Source organism: Chenopodium album, chromosome 26 (assembly GCF_948465745.1).
Source record: "Chenopodium album chromosome 26, dcCheAlbu1.1, whole genome shotgun sequence".
Lineage (NCBI taxonomy): Eukaryota > Viridiplantae > Streptophyta > Magnoliopsida > Caryophyllales > Amaranthaceae > Chenopodium > Chenopodium album.
Window position 1 is genome coordinate 9,090,605 of NC_137859.1, and position 23,846 is coordinate 9,114,450.

At 34.0% G+C, this 23,846-nt stretch overlaps 2 protein-coding genes and 1 long non-coding RNA gene across 7 annotated transcripts; 1 reads left to right on the plus strand and 2 right to left on the minus strand.

Moving 5' to 3' along the window:
- Positions 1 to 397: 397 nt before the first annotated feature.
- On the minus strand, positions 398 to 8,184 carry LOC145618547 (GTP cyclohydrolase 1-like). 5 transcript variants are annotated; one of them, XR_014107939.1, is made up of 6 exons: positions 7,744 to 8,184; positions 4,787 to 5,029; positions 1,631 to 3,115; positions 1,009 to 1,130; positions 685 to 814; positions 398 to 445 (listed from the first exon to the last, which is right to left on the minus strand). XR_014107939.1 is itself a non-coding variant. In XM_081673318.1 (3 exons), exons 1-3 carry the CDS (start codon positions 7,793 to 7,795, stop codon positions 1,929 to 1,931), a joined length of 1,482 nt encoding a protein of 493 aa, XP_081529444.1. In that variant the 5' UTR covers positions 7,796 to 8,184; the 3' UTR covers positions 1,494 to 1,928. The 5 variants fall into 5 exon arrangements, 1 of the variants encoding a protein (XP_081529444.1); XR_014107938.1 differs by having other exon boundaries at positions 398 to 814; XR_014107941.1 differs by having other exon boundaries at positions 398 to 814; positions 4,787 to 4,909; positions 7,744 to 8,183.
- Positions 8,185 to 8,724: 540 nt separating this feature from the next.
- LOC145618645 (uncharacterized) lies at positions 8,725 to 9,545 on the plus strand. Its single transcript, XR_014107958.1, has 2 exons — positions 8,725 to 9,122; positions 9,378 to 9,545. It is a non-coding gene; the product is annotated as an uncharacterized LOC145618645 (long non-coding RNA).
- Positions 9,546 to 12,477: 2,932 nt separating this feature from the next.
- Positions 12,478 to 17,314, minus strand: LOC145617487 (cyclin-C1-1-like). Its single transcript, XM_081672194.1, has 9 exons — positions 17,124 to 17,314; positions 16,888 to 16,994; positions 15,801 to 15,840; positions 14,625 to 14,669; positions 14,073 to 14,191; positions 13,866 to 13,983; positions 13,470 to 13,514; positions 13,063 to 13,210; positions 12,478 to 12,876 (listed from the first exon to the last, which is right to left on the minus strand). Exons 1-9 carry the CDS (start codon positions 17,153 to 17,155, stop codon positions 12,772 to 12,774), a joined length of 759 nt encoding a protein of 252 aa, XP_081528320.1. The 5' UTR covers positions 17,156 to 17,314; the 3' UTR covers positions 12,478 to 12,771.
- Positions 17,315 to 23,846: the final 6,532 nt, after the last annotated feature.

The window sequence follows — 23,846 nt, forward strand, 5'->3', positions numbered from 1 at the left end:
CAAATCCTAAGCCCTCGACATCTTCTACATGTTTTTTGCTTTTCTATAGCAATTTCACGAACGTAAACTAGCCATTGCAGAACCTTGAACAAGTGAGCCCAAGTACCAAGTTTCCTTTAAAGCTGAGATAAAGATCGTAATTTTCTAGCCTTCCACTTCATAATTATGTAGGTCTAGAAAGACAAACCCTGTCACCTAATTGCATATAACACAAAGGAAACAAAAAACAGTGAAGATGCAGCTTAGATCAATTTCCATGTGATAGTAGAAGGTTTGTGTCCTGTCAAAATGAGCTACTGACCTCATACTACCTTTAAGCCAAAGCGATTGGGTTTCAGAGGGAACACAACATTACTACAGCCATTTCCTTGCTATGGAAAACATTTTAGATGCCACATTCTCAAAATTCGATATTCTTTTTATAGGCTTGCATAAGTATCCCCCACTTTAGAAGGTTTCCATGAAAAAAAAAAAAAAAACTTTACAGTCTATACTTAGCAGACAATTAGCGACCTTAAATGATTGCTCAACTTCCCTTGACTATTAATCAAAGTATGACGAGTAAATGGAATTTTGAATCTCAATTGCTCAACAACAAGTGTAACTCCAATCGCAAACCATCAGCATTCAACAGTAACAATAATTCAGATTATTTGCAATTGAATGATAAAATAAGTAACCAACCAGTTTCTTGATTGAACATGGCTAATAATTTCTGTCTTGTAATCTTCTTTTAATCTCACAACCACCAGCTTTCAAATTTCTTTCAATGGTGGGAACTGGGAAAGTAACACACTTCAAATTGCTTTTACACCTGAAAGAAATGGCAGTATAAATGTAAATTCATCAAGTTAAATCGAGACACAATATTTACCAGAAATTTCCAGAATAACTGAAAAACCCAAAAACATCTGGATATCAAATATTTAAGCATGCTGTGTTTCATGAGTTTGACAAAAAATCAGTATATAGCATTAGCATGTATTAGGAAACATGATTCTTACATACCTGAATCATCATCATTATTTCTAAAATTGGGGTATGTAAATTCCGATTGATGATCCATCAAAGTCATAGCAGGAATTCCGAACAAAGAATTCTCACTTCCCATTCAATCAATTCAGCAACACCTGTAATCAATATTCATATCTGATGTTTTAATAATCAGGGAAACAGGAATCGCCACCCACTACCATAAGAGGTGGAAGAAAAGGAGGTATTATTGATGGGTTGAACATAGGCCAGTGCAATGGGGTTGGCCCCCCCATTTAAAAGCCCTGACCTGACTCTGAATCGAGCATGTCTTTTCTTTCTTTTATTTTTTTTCCTTTTCTTTTAGTAATTATGGACATGGTGAAAATGCACAAGTAATTATTGATAATTTGATAGAATCTGTTGCAATACAGAAAATTGAAAAAGGTAGCCATTAATCTGAGCTAGAATTTTTCCTTGCACGATTGAAAAGAACAATTCTTGCGACAACAAAAAGACCATCCTTTTAAGGGTACAAGGATGATATACACAAGAGAAATATCTCAAGCAGTATAGTTTTGAATCTTTTAATCAGTACAAAATTTGAATCACCAGTTTCTTTCTGAGTTCAAATAAGCATTGAGATCATGATCCGTACCTCTGTGTAAGAAGACTAAGAACTACTATATGGAACTCAAAATTCCAACTGCTCTCTATAGAAGCATAATGAAATAGAAAAACTTCTTCTGAAGGGCACATTGATGCAGTAGGACAAATGAGAGAACAGAACTTAACTTTCTAGATCACCCTGTTGTATATTTCCATTCAAATAAATCTCTTCTTATTGCAGCCTGTAAAACTTACGGCGATGAAATCTGGCTTGTCTTGCCAGATATGAGGCCAAATGAAGCTCGAGAAAAATTGGCCAAGTGGATCCTTAATTGAACATATCATCCTTAATAATTGTTCATGCTGGGAAGGCTTTCTAAAAACAATGCCCTGGCCTTTGCATCAGTTGAAAAATGTCCTAGAACAGCAACTGTGGCTGTGCTGCTTCCAAACTTCTCAATACCCCGAGAAATCATGCACATATGGCTAGCCTCTGCAACAACTATAACGTCCCCGCCAAGAAGAGGTGCAACTGTCTCAGCAACTTGTCTTGTGAACCTCTCCTGCACTTGCAGCTTGAATCCATAAAAGTGCACAATTGACTGAAGAAGGGACTTCCCAATGGGATGTACCCCCTCAGCAGAAGAGTAACCTATATGCACTACTCCATGAAACGGAAGTAAATGATGTTCACATTGTGACCAAAAGGGCAAATTCAGTTCAGAATGGATCTGCCTGCTTAAAATTGGAGTACCATTTGATTTTTGAGGTCCCGCTTTATTACAAACAAATGAGTTCAGCTTCATATCCATATTACAGTTCTGAAAATTCATCAGCCAGTTCAAGAAATGAGCGGGAGTGCAAGCAAGCTCTTTCCTTAATGGATCTTCACCCAAGGATCTGATAATGGAAGTGACTGCACTTACCATACTAGGAGGGTGTGCCTTTCCAACACTGGATGAAATTTTATTCAATGCGGAAGCATGAGATGGGCACCAATGATTGCTCAAGTTTCTCTTTTGAATTTTATCAGCAATTGAGCTTCGAAATTTCAAAAGACTAAATAACTCACCCCAAATACTAGCATCTTCATCTTCAAAAACTCCAGATCCTGAGGATACAAGCACTTTTATCCACCCTTCAGCTGATGAGTCCAGGAACATAGACTCTAAAGCGGGAAAATGTATGTGATGACACTGAAGAATCACAGCAATACCAGCTGACTTTAAGGAATCTTGCAATGCTGAACACATGTCATCAGCTAGCCGTTGGGGATCCTGGAGGCGCTTAGCAAAAACATCAGCAACCCGAGAAAGCTTGCTAAGGCCAACAACTCTCTGCCCAGATGGGACATAACCCACATGACATTTCACCTGGAATGGTAGCAAGCACGACTCGCAATATGAAAAGAGGTCAAGATCGCGAACAATAACAAGACCCCCTGCTCCTCCAGCATGACCAATTCTATTATTGTCTAGACCTGCTTCTGGAAAAATAGCACCTTCTATAATATCTTTTGCGTTCCGTTTGTATCCTGGAAAAGTAGGAACTATATCAGCACCTTTTATAATAATTCATTAATAAGCATCAACTATCAATTGTCAAGCCTTTGAGTGACATAGACTACTAAATGGACTAGGCTCATTAATACATATCTAAAACAATCTATGTGTCATCAAGCTAAATTTCTAAGACACTAGACTGCAAAATTAAGTATAAAGGACTAAGAATTAAAATTAGATATCTTAACGTCCAAAATGTCTATTTCAAACATTCATATATGCCCCTTCAAGTCATCAATTACAGCCTGCAATTGACAGGTTGATGACAATCATATTGCTACCACATAGCTTTCGATTATCAACTTCTCAAGCAACAAATAATGAATCTTGGCAGTTACTCTTTAGGCATAAAAAATAAGACACCAAACAGCTCACGACAAACTCGATATGCATATAACTGAATAGGTGAAAATCACACATTCTTCCATCCACTCAAAAATGTATCTTCACAATAACTGTAGTTCCCATACTTCCCAATAATGGCTAAAGGAGAAGCATTATAGTGTAGGGTTTTTCATCATTTGTTCCACCTTCCACTCAAAATCATTATAATCTAGAGGAAAAGGACAGGGTTCTTCACATGCATTCCACCTCAGTTCCATGATTATCTATTACCAAAATTGATACAATAGCTACTAGAGCTACAAGCATAAATCTAGGAAAAGATATAAATTACTACTTGTGGGTTCTTCACACACCTTATTTTCTTCTTAAAGGGCTTACTTAAAAATATACTTGTATCTTATTCTCATGATCCCATCGACTGAATACAGCTCTTTTACGGCTTGTTTGGTAGACGGCAATAACAATGCATAGTGTAATGTAACAGGTTTTATCTTAAAATCCATGGTAATGCAATCGCATTACCAAACTTATATGTTCTCTATAAATCATCATGACCCTCAAGTGCTAGTGAAAATTAATGGTTCAAAAGAGATACTTTGTGGTGAACTAGCATTACCAAGGGTATAGATCAACACAGGATTTTCCTTATTAATATACATAGAAATTCATTCTTATTTAAGTGTTTAATTCTCTTCTCCATTTCAACAAAATAGATAATCACTGGAAACAAAAATAATGGTACCATTATTAAGAATTGAAAGGATGTTTTCTGATAAATTAGTTACAAGGTTAAGCAAAAAAAATGGTTGCAAGAAGAGAAACCAAAAAACATAGCAAAATATTTTCTAACTTCACACTCTCCTCCTTCCCTCTTTTGGCTATATTATATCTATCATCTATTAACATTTTTTATTCCACTTATTCTTTGACAACAATACAAATCAAATCTATTAAAACAAGAACTTTACTTTATATAAGCTTTTTTTCCTCATTAAAATTCAGAGGTTAAGTATACAACAAGTAACAACTCCCAATTACATACTCCCAAAAGAGCCCCTACAAAAAAAGATGTAGCAACCATAATAGTCACACTCACAAATAATTTTTTTACTAGGATGATCGGAAAAAGTTGTCACGGTATATAATAACATCAAATGTTATTCTAACATAGTTATATACACAAGTCTATTTTTCAATCAAATCATATCATATTCTTAATTATCAGAGGTCGAGGCAATGTGACAACTATATTGAAACGGTTTAAACACATCAAAGCTGAAGTAGTGATTAACAATCACCTGTAGTAGCGTGTCGAAGAGCTTTCGCAACACGAAGCGGGGTCTTTTTAATCCCTTCTCTATTGATATCTTCGCCCAAACCTTGCAACAAAACTCTAACAGCAGCCTGAATTTCTGGTTCTTCTTCAACACCCAAGTTCAAAGTATTTTCAAGGTCCAGATCAAAATGACCCTCATCTAAAGGGCCCATTGAAAAACAACAACAAACCCAGAAAAAATAAATAATCTTTTTGTACCAAAATCCTGAAAAATTATAACCAAAACAAAATCTGATTGATACCCAGATGAGAAAAGGCACAGATTCAAATAAATCAATCAGAAATCAGGTCAAAATAGTGCAAAATCTTAGCCCCAGATGAATAAAATTAAGGAATAATGAATCAAAAATGTGTTGTATGAATCAATATTGATGAGAGAAAAAGACAAACATGCACCCTATCTCTTGAAAAGCACGCTTATGGAGAGGAGGGAGATGGTTAAGATGTGGAGAAGGCGAAAGGAGGAATGAGGAATGAGCTTGGGGCGCAGGGTCAGTTAGGTTGGAAGCAGTATTATATAGGGATTATATTGGCTGTATGTCACAAATCTCACTATGTGGGTTTGTGGGGCTACCTTAATTTGGTACTAGATCTTGAAATTTTATGGACTTTTTTTTTTCACTTAAATTACTCGATTTTGCTTTTAGAAATTTCTGAAAACCAAGCTAGGGTTGAATTCCCCCCACCCCCTATAGGGTTGCTTGGTACCTTGGTATGTGGTAGGTTAGGGTAGACCTGGCAAACCAGTCATTTGGCTCAGATATGGGTTGGGTTGAGTCAAATTAGGTTTCGGGTATGACTCGGGTAGGTATCGGGTCGGGTCAATTATGGGTCGGGACTTTTCCGGGTTAATATCGGGTCGGTTTATGTTTGGGTTGTTCCTTTTGTGGATCAAGCTCGAATCGATAATTTTATATTTTGTTATTATAATATAGGCATGTTCTCTTCAACTTAATTTTAGTTCAGTTCTGTTCCTTTGGGCTTGAAATGTGGATGCGACATGGATTCTTCGCATACCCTACGCGAAATATTTCATATGAAAGTGGGGGTGGATGAGATTTGAACCAGTGACCTTTGTATCACGTTAGCTCCAAAACCATGTTAAAGGACCAACTTAACTAAAAGTTTAAGCTTATGGTTAGGTTGAATCCTAGGACTATGTTTTATACTCTATTACGGGTGATAGGTGATGGAGTAACTAATTAACATGAGTATTAGATGGGAGTGGATTTTTCTTAAGTAAAGAAGACAATTGAATCAACATCTCACATTAATGTAAGTATTCCCCCCCCCCCCCAGCCCCACCCAGATCCCAACCTTAGCCACCCGAAACCCCCTTGAAAACGAACCTAGGTTCAAATATGGTAGTTTCGTGGGAAGGGCATGGGGCTGCGGTGATTTCAGCGGAAGGGATGGAATGAGTCGGTGGTTTTCGAGGAAAGGAGTGGGGCTACGATGGTTTCGAGGGGAAGGAGGGGTAAAATGGTGGTTTTGAGGGAAGGGGATGGGTTGGTTTAGGGGGGAAGGAGTTGATTTTCAGTGGTTTCTGATGGAGCTAGGAGAGTAGGAGGGGAGGGGAAGTGGGGTTGCGGTGCTTGGTGGCTGGGTTTTATTTTTTTTATATGTTTTTTATTTATTTTTTTGGACCAATTAGCATGTGACATGTGGTAAAGTTGTTTGTTTTACAAATTTTTTTAAAATCTTTTCATCAAGTTGCCGGTCATCTTAGGCTCCTAGCCTATTGAAAGAAAACATACCCTAAATTTGCGATTATTCCAAAATAGTCGAAATTGTTTAAAAAATCGCACTAAGTTGGAACTATTAAAACATTTTTTCCTATTATTTTTACAATAGTACAATCATCCTATGTAGCTATATAATATTATTGATTTTGATCATTCATTTTCCTTCACAAACCAAATTTTTCTTCGCAGTAAAATTTTGTGTCAATAATTACGAATTTATTTACAATTATCTTTATCAATAGAGCACAAATTTATAAAAAGACAAAATTGCCGTTATGTGCGTTGGTGCACGTCTCATTGCCAATGCTTCTTATCTCTCTTTTGTTTCCCATGTTTGCACAAATTAAAATACCCCTGCTTTTCTAATCAGAGTCAATATGCTAACAAAATGGAAAACATTAATCAAATTAAATCATATTTGTTTAACTCATGTACTATATCAACATGCCTTATTTATATGTACCATGTGTATAATTTTTCCTTTTTTGTTTTTAAGACACCACCACAACCCCACCCAAACAATCAACCAAGCTGCCATTTAGCAGCAGTATCCTCAATGTTGCCGACATGTTCAACAATTAGATCACATGACATTCACCACATTCATATCATTTTTCCTAGTAATGGGATGTTATACCTGGTTCAATACTTGTAACATGGAATGTTATAATACCCTATTTTTATTACCATTACAAACTGCAGCTTCACAATCGAAACTACTACGAATTCAAGACCAAAAGAATGTATTTTAAACCAGCCATAATTTCTTATCACAATGTGGTATAATAATTCAAAATTAACAAGCACAACAACAAATAATTAGATTAACAACCCAACACCACCTGAAATTTTAATATAACAATATTTAAACTACGAATCCAAAACCACCAGAGTTCATTAGCAATCAGCCACAAGGTGTTATAATAATCCAAAATTAACAAATCAACAACCTAACACAATCTAAAATTTTAAAGTAAAAAATAATCAAAGTACGAATTCAAAACCACCAGAGTTCATTAACAATCAGCTACAATTTCTTATTACAAATCAGATACAACAAAAACAAAATCTAAGTTAAAACAAAATCAGATCCAACAAACACATAATAACACTGATTAAAATCATAATAAATCCAAATAAAAATTACAAAATATTGACGAACAAAGCCATATACCTGATATTCGTGGATGTTGAGACGGCGGAGCTGGTGGTGCTGCTGCCGCCATCTTCCGGCGAATGAGAGGGATTTAGAAAGGACGTTTTTGAGCGATCCTCTAACTATTTTTGATAGATCGACGGCGATATCGCGAATGAAGGAGAGAGAATACTAAGAGTAGTCTAAAGGTGTGAGAGAGGATAGAGATGTGAGCTTTGCCCAGAGAAATGTAAAATGGAGGTATGAGAGAGGAGAGAGGAGAGACTGAGAGAGGATAGAGGAGAGAAGAGAGATGAATGGATGAGATCAGAAAAAGCGAAAAAAAAAGCAACAAAAAAAAACGAAAAGAAAATAAAAAGAAGAAGGGCATGGACGTCAAAACACTGTTCATAAGGGAAATCAGCAAAAAAAATAGGCAGGAAGTAAAGGCAGAACCGTCACTACACTGTTCCTAAGGAAAAAGCAAAAAATCAGCTACCTTCACCCTTGAATTTGGCTTTTAAAGGTTATGGATTTATTTTTTGAGGATACAATTATTTTGTGGCATACTAGGAAAAAGACGGGTTGAGAAAAAACAAAATGTAAATAAGGGGAAGGACTGAAGGAGAGAAGCTATCCATCACACACACATCATATATAATTGCATACATTACACATGATTACGTCACAATTTCTTGATCATTACTTCCTCCGTTTTTTTTTATTGCATCATGAGGGATTTTACGCTTGCCAATGCAAAATTTTACCTATTAATATCTTCATACTTTTGTAAAAATTATGAAAAATTTGATATTTGGAAAGAAAATTTCAAGGCGAATCCAACCAGATCCCACATGACTATATTTTTCCTAATGGATAAATCACAAATGATTAGGGCTGGCAAAAACTAACCCGACCCGAACCCGACCCAAAAAAAGCGGGTTAGGGTTGAATTTTTCGACCCGAAAACTTAAATGGGTCAACACGAACCCGAACCCGAAATTAAATGGGTTAGGTTAAGGTTGAAAATCTCAACCCGAAAACAACCCACTTAACCCGAAATAAATTTCAGGTCAAAATCAGGTCGGGTCAACCCGAACCCGACCTGATAACCCGAACATTTTAAGGTTAAAAAAAATATATAAAAAAACCAAAACTGATTAAATTCAGCCCAAGCCCAATAATATATGTAACTAGTATCTAAAAGACTAAAACCCTAAAATCCTAAATGCCTCCTCCTCACACACAATCAGCCGTTTAGGCTCCTCTCTCTCTCTCTCTCTCTCTCTCTCTCTCTCTTCAACTCTCAACTCTTCAAACTTCAGATCTAAATCAACAATTCTCGGTTTTTATAATCCTTAGATCTTCCTCTCCTTCATAATTTAAGTGTTTAAAGAATTACCACTTCAACTTTTAAGGTATAGTAATTGCTATTTTGAAGTTTGCTTTTATACGATTTTTTTTTTGTTTGCATATTCTTGCATGTTTGTTGTTGTTGTTTTCTTTGCTATTCAAAGCCTAATTTTGATGTTGTTTGCTGTTTTAATTGTTATTCAAACCATAATTTATATGATATTGTATTTTTTGTTATTTGTTGTTTGTGTTTGTTATATTATTGTATTGTAGGAATTGAGTCCTTTATTATTGATGTTTGCTTTTATTGATTTTGGCAGATTTTCATCCTCACACGCCACAAACATACATAGCCCCTGCTTCAACTTGCTTCAAGTCTCCAACATTGTACATTATTTGAGAACTACTTTGTATAAAGTCTTATAAAAAAATTAAAAACATTAATTCTAGTTTGTAATTTATTTAGTGTACTATATTTTTGTATCTAATTTTTAATTAGACTTGCTAAATAACTTAATTTATAAATCAAGTTAAATTCGGGTTGACCCGAACCCGGCTACTATCAGATCAATTTCAGGTCAAAATGACTTGATTTAAACCCAAATAATAAAATCAGGTCAATTCAGGTTACTTTCGGGTTGACCCGAACCCGAAAATATCAGGTTCAGGTTGGGGTTCTCAACCCGAAAACTTAAATGGATCAGGTTCGGGTTGAGGGGTAGCTGACCCGAAATCAGCTGACCCGAACACGAACCCGACCCGACCTGATCCATTTGCCAGCCCTACAAATGATGGTCAAAGAAGATTAAGTGAATATTGTAAAAATCCTAATGATACAATAAAATAAAAACGAAGTATTAATTTCAAACAAAGAGAGTATATTATTATCAGTCAACTAAATTTATGATAAGTGACATGTACATATAAATTATAAAAGTGGCTTAAGATAAAAGAACCTAATTCATTGGTTTTAAGTTGTGGTCCACGATTGATGATAAAAATCGGAAAAGCAGCCCAATAAGACATACGCTACGACCATTGACTATTGACAATTTGCCAGACGACAATAAAAAGGAAAAAAAAAAAAAAAAAATTGAATGAATGCTAAAAAGAGGAGAAAATTGATGGGAACTTTGGTTAGTTTGGTAAGCACTGGACGTCTGGACCATTGGTTCCGTGCTATTGATAGTAGTTACATACTTGATACTCCGTAGAGTGTTATGTGTTCCACAAAAATGGTACGGAGTAAATGTTTACTAACCCAACCCATTAAACAAGAAATTTTATTATAAGATGGCAAAAGCTAACGAATGTATCGGGACGTTGGATAAGGTAGCTAAAAGTAGAAAGAATAAATTAAAAAGAGACGCTTGATTTTGTTATGCTTTTCCAAATTAATACCACTTTAGGTAGTATTTTAAATGTTTATCCAACGCCCCGAGAGCGTTCGTTAGCAAGATCCTGATAAGATTACTTGAATACTTTAGAATATTTAATTAAGGATCTTGATTTATGCTTGGTGTAGTTTATGTTTTAGCAAGGCATTGTCATATACAAATTGGCTTTTTGTTTATACTTTATTACTCTAAATAGTAGGGCCAGCAGCATGTTAAATCTAAATATATTTGCTCCACCAACCATTGCTTGTTATTAGTGCTATCAAATTTCAAACCGAAACCGTTTAACTGTCCGAAACCGACCGACCCAAATGAGAACCGAACTGATTAAAAACCGATTTTGTAAAACTGAAAACCGACCCGAACCGTAATTAAGTAAACCCGAAACCGAACCGATCCGAATAATGTCAAACCGTATAAAAACCGAACCCGTTAACAAACCGAACCAGTTCTAAATCGAACCGATATCAAACCGAACCGAAAAGAACCGAACCGTTTCTAATCCGAAACCATTTCCAAACCGAAACCGTTTGAACCGAGGTAAAAACCGTTTATAAACCGAACCACTTACAAACCGAACCGTCTATTAAATCAAACTGTAATTTCGATGTCACAATAACTCATTAAATCATGATTAAGACTCATCAATTAGATGATTGAATAAGAAGCGGCTAATAATGTGATAGTAAAACAATAATAATTCATTAATACACTAAACTTTTATAATCTACGTTACTTCGTAATAATAAACTAGTAAGATCAGTTTGACTAAACATGAAATAACATGATATGTATTTTTGAAATCGATGAGAATTTGTGTATAATATAATGCCTAATGCCTAAATATGAAGTGATGAAGTCTCGGCTTGATATAAAACTTGTTAACCAGCAAAAGGTTAGCAAGTACTATGAAATTTCAAACCAAAATCGTTTAGCTGTCAGAATCCAAACGACCCGATTAAAAACCGACTTTTTGAAATAATAAACCGTTTCGAACCATAATTTAATAAACGTGAAATGGAACTGATCCGAATAACGTTAAACCGTATAAAAGGCAAACCCGTTAACAAACCGAACCAAAATAAAACTGAACCGTTTCTAACTCGAAACTGTTTCCAACCCGAAACTGTTTGAACCGGTATAAAAACCGTTTACACCGAACCGTTAACAAACTGCAACCTGGCTGCACCGAACCGTTTACTTCCCGAACCGTTTACAACCCGAACCGAATTAATACCGCTCAAGAATAAACCAAAACCGAATCGAACCGATAACTATTTAAACCGAACTAAAACCGACCCGTGAGACACTTAAACCGATTTCAAACCGACCCGATTTAATACCGAACCGATTTCAAACTGAACCGAACCCGAACTGTCAAACCGTTTTGACAGTGCTACTTGTTATTATCAACTCTGAATCTGCACTTACGTTTGTCAACAATTTTACATACTAAAGGGATACTCAACCAACTCTTTTTTAGCTCCTTTTTCAATTTAATTATATCATGGGGGTATGATATTGGCTTTACTCTGTTAAAGTTAATTCCCATATATTAAAAGAAATAAGTTAAGATGACTTCGGGATAATAAGAAATTTTATGATAATAAAGGTTTAAGAGTTTAAATAAGTTCAGATTAGTCTTAAAAATAATAGTTAATGTGCAATTTAGTTTTTGAAACAATTAATTTCGATAAGTGCAAATTAGTTCAAATAAGTTTAAGAACTTTTTCTCTTCACCTAAAATAAAGTGATCTGGTCTGATTTTAATAAAGTTTGATTTGATTTAATAATTTGACTAAACTTTAAATGCATTTTAATATTATTTATAAAGAAAAACATTATTAAGAAGGATCTTTTCAGATTCGACTCATTATGCAGTTCACGAATAGCTCAGTCTCATTATCACCCCTATTGTGGATCATATGCTGGAATGATTGTTAAAATACGTATAGTTTTGGTGGATCAATTTTGTAAGAATGGTTGCATATTGCAATGAATCTAAAATCTAAGTCTTGATAGATTAACTTCAATGCAAATCTGCATATCTCACAACCTTCAATAGTTCATAGTACAACACTTGACAAGATATTAACAATGACAGAACAGAGAAATTAATCAAATTATACTGTGATGGTCAATTGATTGGTAAAAAGCCTCATGGTTGCACTTAACAATATCCAGAAAAACGCAAGGGCTATACATGCTCACTCTAGAGATAACAGGTGAATTTCTATCAATCTACACAAAACTACATCTAAATCTTATCACGATCATAAACAAAACTACTCTGCGAATCACAGATCTGGCTGAATCGTTATGATCTTGAAGGCAGCTTGCTGAATATAGCGTTGACCCTTTCTTCAATGTTATTCTTCATGCTGTCATAGAAGTCTAGTATCTCCATTGAGATGTTCTTTACCTAAAATAATATGTATTTAAGTTAATGATTATGCTCTCTATAAGGGCAAAAGCATGTGCATGGAAAGCATTACATGATTTTTCTTTGTTTTTTGGTGACGAGAAAAGCATTGTGTACATAAAATTGAGTTTGCTATTGCTTCCACCTGTGTATAATGCAAAGGGAAAATATGTTGTGAATACTAACCACATTCATGTCAACTCGAAGCTCTTCAAACCAAGCGACACTATCCTTATCTTTTGACACACTAGCTATGTATATGCATGCCAATGCGATCAAATGTGGAGGATGGATTAGAATAAGATCCATCTTATATGTGTCGTTGACGATTCCCCTGCATAATTGAAACATGGTATATGAGTCACACAATCTTCGTGAAGGCTTTTATTTGTGAACAATGCCTATTCATTTTTTTTATTAATTAATTTATTTTTATTTATTGTAGGCTATGCAGATTCATAGATATTTATTTTTAGTATCCCTCAAAAAAAAAAAAAAAGATATTTATTTTTAGTAATGAGGAATAATTGTGTGTGTGTACATTTCAAGATAATTATTCCTCTGTGACAGTAACATCCAACTTATCATCTTACCAAGTGAACTGCATTAGGTCCATCATACCAGCATCTTGGAGAAATCTGTATAAGGATGAAAAGAAATAAGCTGAGATATTCAATGCAGAAAAATAACTTCGAAGATCGTACAACTGAGCATTTCGATGAACAGCACATGCATGAAAAGGGTGCAGCAAAGAAATTTTCAGAGAGACAGGGCATTTTTGTAATTAAATTCAAATGTTTCTAAGACATTTGATTAATTGAGATCAATAAAGGGCTAGTATTAGATGTCTTAATAATACAGACAGATTAATGCTCTCTCCTATATCACAGAGTCAATGAATAAAGTCAAGTTAATTGCAACAATGCAAAGAATGATAAAAATAAAACATCAGAAGATGAGGAGCAATAACAACAGTACAAGATACTTACTGAGTAAGTGAACGATAAGGATGAAATACAACTAAATAGTAGTTCAGGGCTTCTAAGATCTTCATTTCCATTTCCAGGATATCTTTGATGTCAAATCGGTATCGTATATCTTCAGGATCTGCCAAAATTCATGATGCAGTTTGTCAGCCAGAGAATGGAGCATCAAGGAGCTTCACTAAACACAAATGGTGAGGTAGCAGGTATTACATATTTTTTTGATGTAAAATACCAGGAGTCTAGCTTGTACAGTACTCTCTTCAGCTTTTGCAGCCAAGTACAAGGAAGTTAATGCAACTAGACGTGGATCGAATTCTGTTAAACTCTTTCTGCAAAAAAAAAAAAAAAAAAAAAAAAAAAGAATTAAAATCAACTTCTAATCTGAGATAATCTCATGCATTCTCTAACTTTTTAGGAAATTAAGTCCACCACATTTCAAGATGTAGCTGCAAATGTTATGTGATGTCATTATGTCAATTTGTCCAACCAATACATAAGATCCTCCCATCCTGGGAGGAAGAGAATGCCCCCCTCATGCTGAAAGTCGAAGGCCCAAAAGTCCAACCTAGTACTATGAGTAAGAAAAAAAATATATATATATATATATATTTTCTACACAAGTTTTTCTACCATAGAAGTTGTCAATACATCTAAAGATATTCCCAAATCCAAAAATCATACAATTCTAAAGTCCACTACTCCTTGCCAGAATAAACATACCATACCATTACAGCTCCAATATAAAGGTATTCATGAAGATACCTGGTATAAACACGTCTCATATATGTAATGGCAGTAGCAACAACCCTGCAAGAGCGAGGATTTATCAGAGATTAATAATGTCAAGACAGCCTAACGATGACAGAGTTCTTTCCAATTTCATAACATATCGGTACTTTCGGGGTTGAGTGAGTAAGATAAATATGCAATGACAGATATGAATAAACACTTACCTTAGCATTCAGGCCACAAAGTAAATATAAAATTTACATCTGAATAATTATATAATATGCCAAAAACTAAATACAAATTGATGTCAAGATGTATGTGCCTATAGTTTACATGATTACATTCTCATTGATATAATGCAGATAATACAATTTCAATCAGAGAGTTTTCAATTCACCCAGGGTACTTTTTGCACCTTTTGATAATTATTGCTCATTTGGATCATCAAATGAGCCAAAAATACTCTTAGATGCACCTTACATCCACATGTAAATAATAAGTTTTAATCTTCTAACCTCTCACATAAAAGGTACTCGTAACATTTATTAGGTGACCAATAAAAGATCTAAAAAAATTCTTCCAAGTTATTCTGTTAAATATTTGTTAGTATACTCATTGTGCAAATTAATAGCATATGTGTAGTACCTCCTTGTTGTTCCTTAACAATTTCATGTTCTTGATTTATTGTAATTGTAGCATTGTTTGTTACTTTGAGTTTCAAGTGTGGTTGACTAATTAATTTGCTTTATATTATCATATGTACATAATATTTACTCATGATGTTTTACCAAAAATTTGAGTCCTTTTCATTATTTAATCATAAAGCTATAGTTATAGAATAATTTTTAGTTTCTATTACAAACATTACTATACTTTCATTCACCTTATTAGTATTGTTGAACATGATAAACCTTCTAAATTAATTTTGATCAAATTCACAAATTTATATTATCTGCGCATTGCCTGGACTAATAGCCAGTTATTGATACAAAGAGAAAGAATTGATGTAATGGCTTGTTGAAACATTAAACAACAATTTAGAGTGCTTTAAGAAAAAGAAAGAGCTTTGAAATAATTTTATAAGGCATCTCTTACACATGCCAGAACTCTAAACTACAGAGGATGCGTAATAAATGAGTAAAAAAGCAACTACCAGTTAAAGCTCAACTTTAGAAGATATGTGGTTAACAGTAGAGATAGACTTCCAACCTTTGCCTTACTTTCACAAGCTGAGCCATCTTTGTAATATCTGCATTCCAAGAAAGGGCCATTGATCAATAAGGAGTGGTCATGTTGAAGACAAATCTCTAAGCAGTCAAGACCCAAAGGCCAAACCAATGGACTGCCTACATAAAGGGGTGAATAAGGCACTAAAGCAGACCATTGAATCCAGCCACTCTAATATTTCCACAAATAAAGATACTATGTAAATCCACAAAAGTTCTTGTAGAAACAATAATACATTTACAGCATGAACAAGGCAAGCCTACAACAAACGATTGCTTAAGCGCCTTTAACATGTTCCTAATAGCAATTTGCTTTCCAAACAAATTGAGAAAGTGAGAAGTGAAGGAGCCACCAAGATAAGGCATAGTTTCACTTACTATATACCATTGTAGTGGGCTTATTTCTATGCTAAGCTCCATCACAATTGACCCAATCAGTAGGGGTACAGAATTTTCATCCAACCCAAATTCTAACTTAAAAGATAGATTATTTCATTTCAGAAAAACCACATTGATCACTTCATCATTTTCCATCAGTTGTGGTTTAAACGCTGTAAACTAGCTGCTAAGGATGAAGATTCGAGTTTATTTACATTTCTATCTTTCCATGTACGAAGTACGATTTATCCTCAACTAGAAAACAACTTCTTTCATTATCACCGTTCGCCATTCAAGACAACTAAAGCAAGATATATTCCCACCTATCCATCATTAGTCCTTGCCTTACAGCATTAAGAACATTCATAAGACATAAAGCTATTGAATATACAACTCGTATACTTATAATGGAACTAATAAACTCACTTACCCCCAAATCACACTACATTTAATAAATAATGAAGTATAAGAAAAACAACTCCCTTCTAAGCCCTTTTAGTTATATTCAACACAAATACTTTTTCAGTCATTAACAGTAGTGATTAAGAAACTTAAGCTTCAATACTTCATCAAATTCAAAACCCACCTTCCCTATGTAAATCAAACACATACCCAGATAAGAAATTCCACCCAAAATTAAAAATTTAATCGCAATTGTAAAAAAAAGAAAAAACTTGAGAAAAAGAGTATACAATTGGAGATGTGCATCTTAACGAGCTTAAAATCATCAAGGGTAATCCCACGATCTTTGTCAAGTTGCTGGACAACATCTACATCTTCTGGGTGCATCAATTGTTGGCTGCAATAATATTGTTCAATTGAAAATCAAATTATTGAATTAGGAAAAGAAATTAAAAGAAAAGGGCACTCGAAAAATATAATAAAATTGATTGACAAAATAGAGGGAATAATTGTAATTGTAACTTACTAGTGAGTTGAAGTCCAGAAATTGGCAGCCATATTCGCCGGTTTAGAAGCAGAATTGAATGAAAAGAGAAGAAGGAAGATTGTTGGGTGATTGGCAATTTATTAAGGCACAGCGTGTCCGAGCAGTTTGAGCGCACTGGACCAAACAATAGAAACCTCTTGAGTCTTGACTCGTGTAGATACGGAGCACGAAGCTATTAAGGTGACTCGACTCGATTCGAATTGACCAATTGAACCAAGATCGATCCTGATTTGAGCCGATTGGAGGTAAATTGAAATCTGAAAACAACTTGATCCAATCCAAAGTCAACTTAATAGTCAAATTGACCTGAAAAGCACGGGAGTATGATTTTACTACCTGCTCTATTTTTCTGAATAGGGTTGGTTGAATAATAAAATAAATGTAAAAAAGCAACTGATAGTATAATTGAGGAGGATAGAGAATATGAAAAATATTAAAATATGATATGAGGGAGAACACTAGTGGGAAAAAAATAGTAAAATATTGTTTAAGTTTTAAAAAAGGAGCAAATAATAAAATACAGAGGGAGTAAGAATAAATAAATAAATAATTAAAAAATGAGTATAGGTGGGAAGAGGGTAGAATATGAAAAAATTATTAAAATAATATATGAAGGGATTTGTTGTAGATGAAAATAATAAAATATTGTTAAAATTTAAGTTTTCAAAAAAAAAAATGAAATGAAATATTGTTAAAATGAAATGAAATTAAAATTAATAAAATACGATTGCAAAAGAAAAATAAAGCAAGTAATAAAATAAAGAGAGAATATGTTTCAAAAAAAAAAAAGATTATTAGACCTAAAAATACAGAAAGACGATTGTTATTATAGATGGCAACGGATCGAACCTTGAGTTCCAAGTTCATTATCCAAAAATCAATAGGATCCTAATCCCAAATTTAGTCTGAATCCAAGTTCATTACGTGGAATCCAAATCCATAACTTTCAGAGTTTTTACACCACCAAATCCAAGTCTAACTTCGTATATCCATATATACATCTGCCTATCTATATACCATCCTTATATGCACGTGTGAGATGGTTTAAAAAATTATTTATTTTAACTATTTATTTTGATTTTGTTATTATTAGGCCTTGTTCTCTTCGTCTTATTTTTACTGAACTGAAATTATTTTTAGTGAAACAAAATTACTTAAATTATATTTATTGAACTTAAATTAATTTTACAAAACTGAAATTATTTTTGCTGAACTGAAATTATTTTAAAATTCTTCTTTAAGAAAACTGAATTTTACTGAACTGGAATTATTTTTACTGAAATGAACTTAATTTTACTGAACTGAAATTATTTTTATTAATATTATTGAGCCTTATAATAAAAAAAAGTTAAATATAAAATATGATATGAAAAAAATATATATTAATCGCGAATTTGAAAGGAGGAAGGTTGACATTTAGGTAAGGTACTTCGACTAACAATGTGAATGGTATGAGTTGATTGGTAGTATTTCTCGACATATAAACATCAAATACTAATGTAGAGCATAGTACAGTAACAGATTTACTAATAATCATAATTAAGTCAATAATTTATGAAAGATGATTGTATAAAGTATTGATTGATTACTTCCCTCAAAAAAAAAAAAGTATTGATTGATTACAACCAAAATTTATTAATTTGAGGACTTAGGGCCTGTTCTCATTGCCTGAACTCAGCTGAACTGAACTGAACTGAACTGAACTCAGCTGAACTGAACTGAACAGAACTGAACTCAGCTGAACTGAACTGAACTGAACTCAGCTGAACTGAACTGAACTGAACTGAACTGAACTCAGCTGAACTGAACTGAACTGAACTGAATATTTTATAAGAGAAGGAAATTAGGAGCTGAACTGAACTGAACTGAACTCAACTCAACTGAACTGAACCGAACTGAACTGAACTGAATTTCAGCGTAAGAGAACAGGCCCTTAATTTTATTTTTTTTTTTTTTTTTTGAGGAGAAAGGCAATATATTAAGTTAAGTTAAGAGTTTGTTGGCTTCCCATTGGGTTGCCCAAAAGTACAGTATGGGGGTCTTGGCCCCTAGGATGATGATCAGTACAGTTTGCAGAATCAAGTTCTAAGTTTTTTATACAGACAAAAGGAGGAGCTAATAAATTACAAATATGATTCAAAGTATTTAGCCTTCCTCTAGCATCCTTTGCCAGGACATCTGCCACACTGTTTTTGCCTCTTTCTCCATAATAGAGCTGAACTTCAGTTAGTTCCTGTAACAGCAGCCTGCAAGCATTTAGCTTTGGGGTTAGCATAAAATCTCTACATTCGTCTAAGTCTTGCACTATGAACTTGCAGTCAGACTCAATAATGCAGTGAGTCCATCCCTGGTTCTTTATCCATGAGAGAGCTAAGAATATAGCTTGAATTTCAGCCTCACTTGCTGATGCAGAATAGCCCTTCCATTGAAACCCTTGTTTCCATGTTCCTTTTTCATCTCTACACACACCTGCACAGCCAGTTTCTTTGGAAGAGGGATTGAAAGCTGCATCTACATTTACTTTTAGGAATAGAGGAGGGGGAGGAGACCAAAAGCTTTGAGTGTGCTCTTTTCTAGCTGACTGGCTTGTTGAGAAAAACCATTCAGCAGCAGCCCACAAGCTTTGGTTAACAGACTTTTTTGTAGGGATATTTTGTTTAGAGAAGAGCCAACAATTCCTTCTTTTCCAGATTTGCCAAATGCAGAAACAGAAGATGGTATTCCAGGGAATGTGATTATGTGAGGGCTGTTTATTTTTGAGGTTTTTGAAGAGCCATTGGTGAAAGGTTTCCTGGTGGGATTTGTTGAAGCCTGAGGGTGGGTTTTTGAAGCCTGAGGGTGGGTTTAGCAAATGCCAGAATTCAGATGCCCTGCTACAGTCCAGAAAAATATGACTAGAGGTCTCAGGCATAGCAGGACAGAAAATGCAGGTGTTTGAGTGGGTTATTTTTCTTGAGTGAAGGTTTTTTGCTGATGGGATCCTATCCCAGGCCAGTTGCCAAATGAACATTTTTATTTTAGGGTAGGTGTTTGAGTTCCAGATTTGATTCCAATCCCTGTCGGATATAGATAAAGTTGCTGAAGGTGTTAACTTGGAATCACACAGAACCTGAGTGGCTTTTTTGCTATCAAACCTACCCCTTTTTGTCCAGCTTGTGAAATTGTAGTCTGAAGAACTGGTTAGCTGAGTACACTCAATTCTCTGAAAGATTTCCTCAAGAATCTGGAAGCTGATTGCAGCCTCTAAATCTGGTTTTGAGGCAAGGGGAAGGTTTGCTAAAGTTGCTGAGTCAGACCCTTGAGACAGGGGACCTGTGAATAATGCTCTCACACTCTCAGCTTGGAGCCCTTAATTTATTCAAGTGATTGATTTTTATTTTAATTTAAATCTTTAAAATATAGTTATAAATTTTATTTACATAATTGTCCTTGACAAGTATTCCCTCAGATAAAAAAAATAAAATAAAAAAGAGCCATTAACAAGTGTGATAGGGTGGTTCAAATTCCTTTCTTCTTTTGCTTTGAATTAGGGGAGGACAAAAAAAAAATCATACTAGATGGTTTGAATTTGTTTATAGAGCGAATAAATGTTCGACAACCCTACATTAAACCTATTGTCCTGTTTGTCCCAATTGAAAAGATACAAGAGAGGATTGCTAACTCATTAATATGCTAACTACTCGAGATAAAAGGCTACAATAGTTGGTTAGTTTTAAGATTTTTAAGGGTGAGGTCAAGGTCAAATCTCACCAAGCTTATTTTACGACCTAAAATCCCTCTCTCATAAGATGACCGTTCTTACCGTTTTAGAAAAAAATAATCACTATGACTATAGCCGTTGGTAAATTTACTAAAGACGAAAAAGATTTATTTGACAGTATGGATGACTAGTTACGGAGGGACCGTTTCGTTTTTGTAGGTTGGTCTGGGCTATATTGCTCTTTCCTTGCGCTTATTTCGCCTTAGGAGGTTGGTTTACAGGTATGTACAACCTCTGTAACTTCATGGTATACCCATGGATTGGCCAGTTCTTATTTGGAAGGTTACAATTTCTTAACCGCAGTAGAATCTAATCCTGCTAATAATTTAGCCCACTCTTTATTGTTACTGTGGGGTCCTGAAGCACAAGGAGACTTTACTCGTTGGTGTCAATTAGGCGGCCTGTGGACTTTTGTTGCTCTTCATGGTGCTTTCGCACTGATAGGTTTTATGTTACGTCAATTTGAGCTTGCTCGATCCGTTCAATTGCGCCCTTATAATTAGGGGTGTGCAAACCGGGTACCCGGTCAAAATTTTAGGACCCGGACTTGGAATTGGTTGGAATCGGGTCCTAAAATTCAGAACCGGAATTGGAATTGGTTTAACCGGGTCCTAAAATTTAGGAATTGGAATAGGAACCACCGGGTACCCACTTATGTATGTAATTTTTAAAATATAATACAAATTATAATTCTTATTTTAGTTAGTATCATTATTAGTGTTTAATACTTATATTTATATATGCATTAAGCTATTTGTATTCATGTTAGGTATTAATAATACTTTTTTATTTTACAAATTAGATACATTTAACATATTTTTATTCTCTAAAATTTATTTAGTTTAGGATATATTGGGTAACCGGGTACCCAACCGGTTCCAGTTCCAAAAAGTTGAGAATTGGAATTGGAATTGATTATAACCAGGTCCTTAATTTATTACCCGAAATTGGAACCACCGGGTCTAATCTCGGTTCCAGACCCGCCGGTTCCTAACATGTTCCGGTTCCAATTCCGGGTACCCGGAATTTTTGCTCACCCCTACTTATAATGCAATCTCATTCTCTGGTCCAATTGCTGTTTTTGTTTCTGTATTCCTAATTTATCTAGTATATTGAATTGCTCTATCCATTATCAATTGATTAATTATGGTATATGTATCAAGAATAGGTTAATTTCTAGCTCATCATTCAAGGAAGAGGATGATGACGGACATTTGAAAGTCTCTTTGATGACAAGAGCAGAGAGACTATTAGTCTATTACCCGCGTGTTAACCATGTGAATAGACTACAATTCAGTGTGTTGTTAATTTAGTCAATTAATCTATCATATTAGACAAACAAACATAGAACTTGTATAGCTAACATCAATTATTGTCACCTCTTGAACCATTGAATCGAACCCAACAGTTAGAAAATTCAGCAATATACTGTTGTTCTTCAAAACATGAGCAGTACAACTTATTTAGAGGCCAATTCAAACTTTTCATAATATCTAAATATCCCGTAGAATCAGTCGAATTTGTGGCTTAGAAACTCCAATCAACCTAAGCCACAATATGAAACGAGGAAGATACCACACTAGAACAATCTAATAATTAAGAGTAGCTTTATTTTTTTTTTGGAAACCATTATATTCTAACTAGCTTATTGATTATGTTTACTACCACAATGAACAATCAATTCGAGATTTTTTAAGCACAACTTGTGTAAGAAAGTTTCTGAACAATCCAACAATAAAAGGAGAAATAGATATGTACAAGAAAGCAAAAAAGGCAAAAATTATAAAAACACATAAATTTACGTGGAAATTGAGACCGATCAATTAATAATCATCATAGAACGACTTTACTGAGAGTGAGGGATAGCTCAAGTGGTTAGAGCTCCCCTCTCAGCTTATGATGATCCTAGAATCGTTGATGTGCCACAAGGTAAGGATAAAGAAGATCGAATCCTCAACCTCTTATAACAAGAATAATTATTTCACCATCTAAGCCAATTATCAAGAATGTTATTAATATGTAAAAAAAAATTATATGAGTACAAAATTAGGTTCAATAATACACCAAAAAAACAAAAACTCAATTTTAGTTTGACTGACAAATACAATTTTAAAAAACCTTTAAAAAAATTATCGATTGCACGTGTACAACCGGGGCAATGCCCGGGCTACTAAATGGTTACTCTATAATATATTGGAGTTTTTTTTGGAGGGAATTTTCCCTCCTAAATCTCTATTTATTTTTTAATTGTTTATAATAATAGCATTAATTTGCCAAGGAAATTCATTTTTGAATATTATATTATACTTCATATTTTTCTAAAAAGTTCTATATTTTATTTATCAATAATTTAAAAAACTAAACATGGCTCGGGTATTATCTAGTTAATTACTAAATCATCAAATTTAAACATCAGGTGGTACTTTATGTGTCATTTATACTAGTTTCTCATATTTATACTATTCATATTTTATTTATTTATTTATTTTAGTTAGAGTTGGAATATTACACTATTCATATGTGCTCATTGACTTTATAATTTACTCGTCAAAAAAAAAAAGACTTTATAATTTTTATTTATTGACCATGTAATATTAAATATGATCATATAATATGTTGTTGGATTTATTATTATGTCTACTTTTATAAATTAATCATTTTTTTTTTTTACTAAATTCAATTAAAGATATTGATGGTCAAACTTATGTCTTGGCAAATGTGCAAATCCAAATCTAGCTTATATAAAAAAAGAAGGAATTAATTTATATTTGTTCAATTTGTTTTCTCAATCTATTCTATTTCATCTCCCTTTCCCTTTACCTTTTCTTTCTTAAATGTATCATATTTCTGCATACTCTAATACTTCATAAATGTATAATACTTTTCCTCAGGAAAAAAAAAATGTATAATACTTGTATTTGAACTTTGCTTTTTCTTCCTAA

Coding starts and splice junctions, on each gene's coding strand:
- LOC145618547 (XM_081673318.1), bottom strand. CDS start 7,795: ATGGCGGCAGCAGCACCACCAGCTCCGCCGTCTCAACATCCACGAATA. Junction 5,030..7,743: donor TCAACATCCACGAATATCAG/GTATATGGCTTT, acceptor ATAATTTTTCAG/GATTTTGGTACAAAAAGATT. Junction 3,116..4,786: donor TCTTCGACACGCTACTACAG/GTGATTGTTAAT, acceptor CTACTTTTCCAG/GATACAAACGGAACGCAAAA.
- LOC145617487 (XM_081672194.1), bottom strand. CDS start 17,155: ATGGCTGCCAATTTCTGGACTTCAACTCACTA. Junction 14,670..15,800: donor CTTGTGAAAGTAAGGCAAAG/GTTGGAAGTCTA, acceptor TCGCTCTTGCAG/GGTTGTTGCTACTGCCATTA. Junction 13,984..14,072: donor ATTTTACATCAAAAAAATAT/GTAATACCTGCT, acceptor GAATTTTGGCAG/ATCCTGAAGATATACGATAC.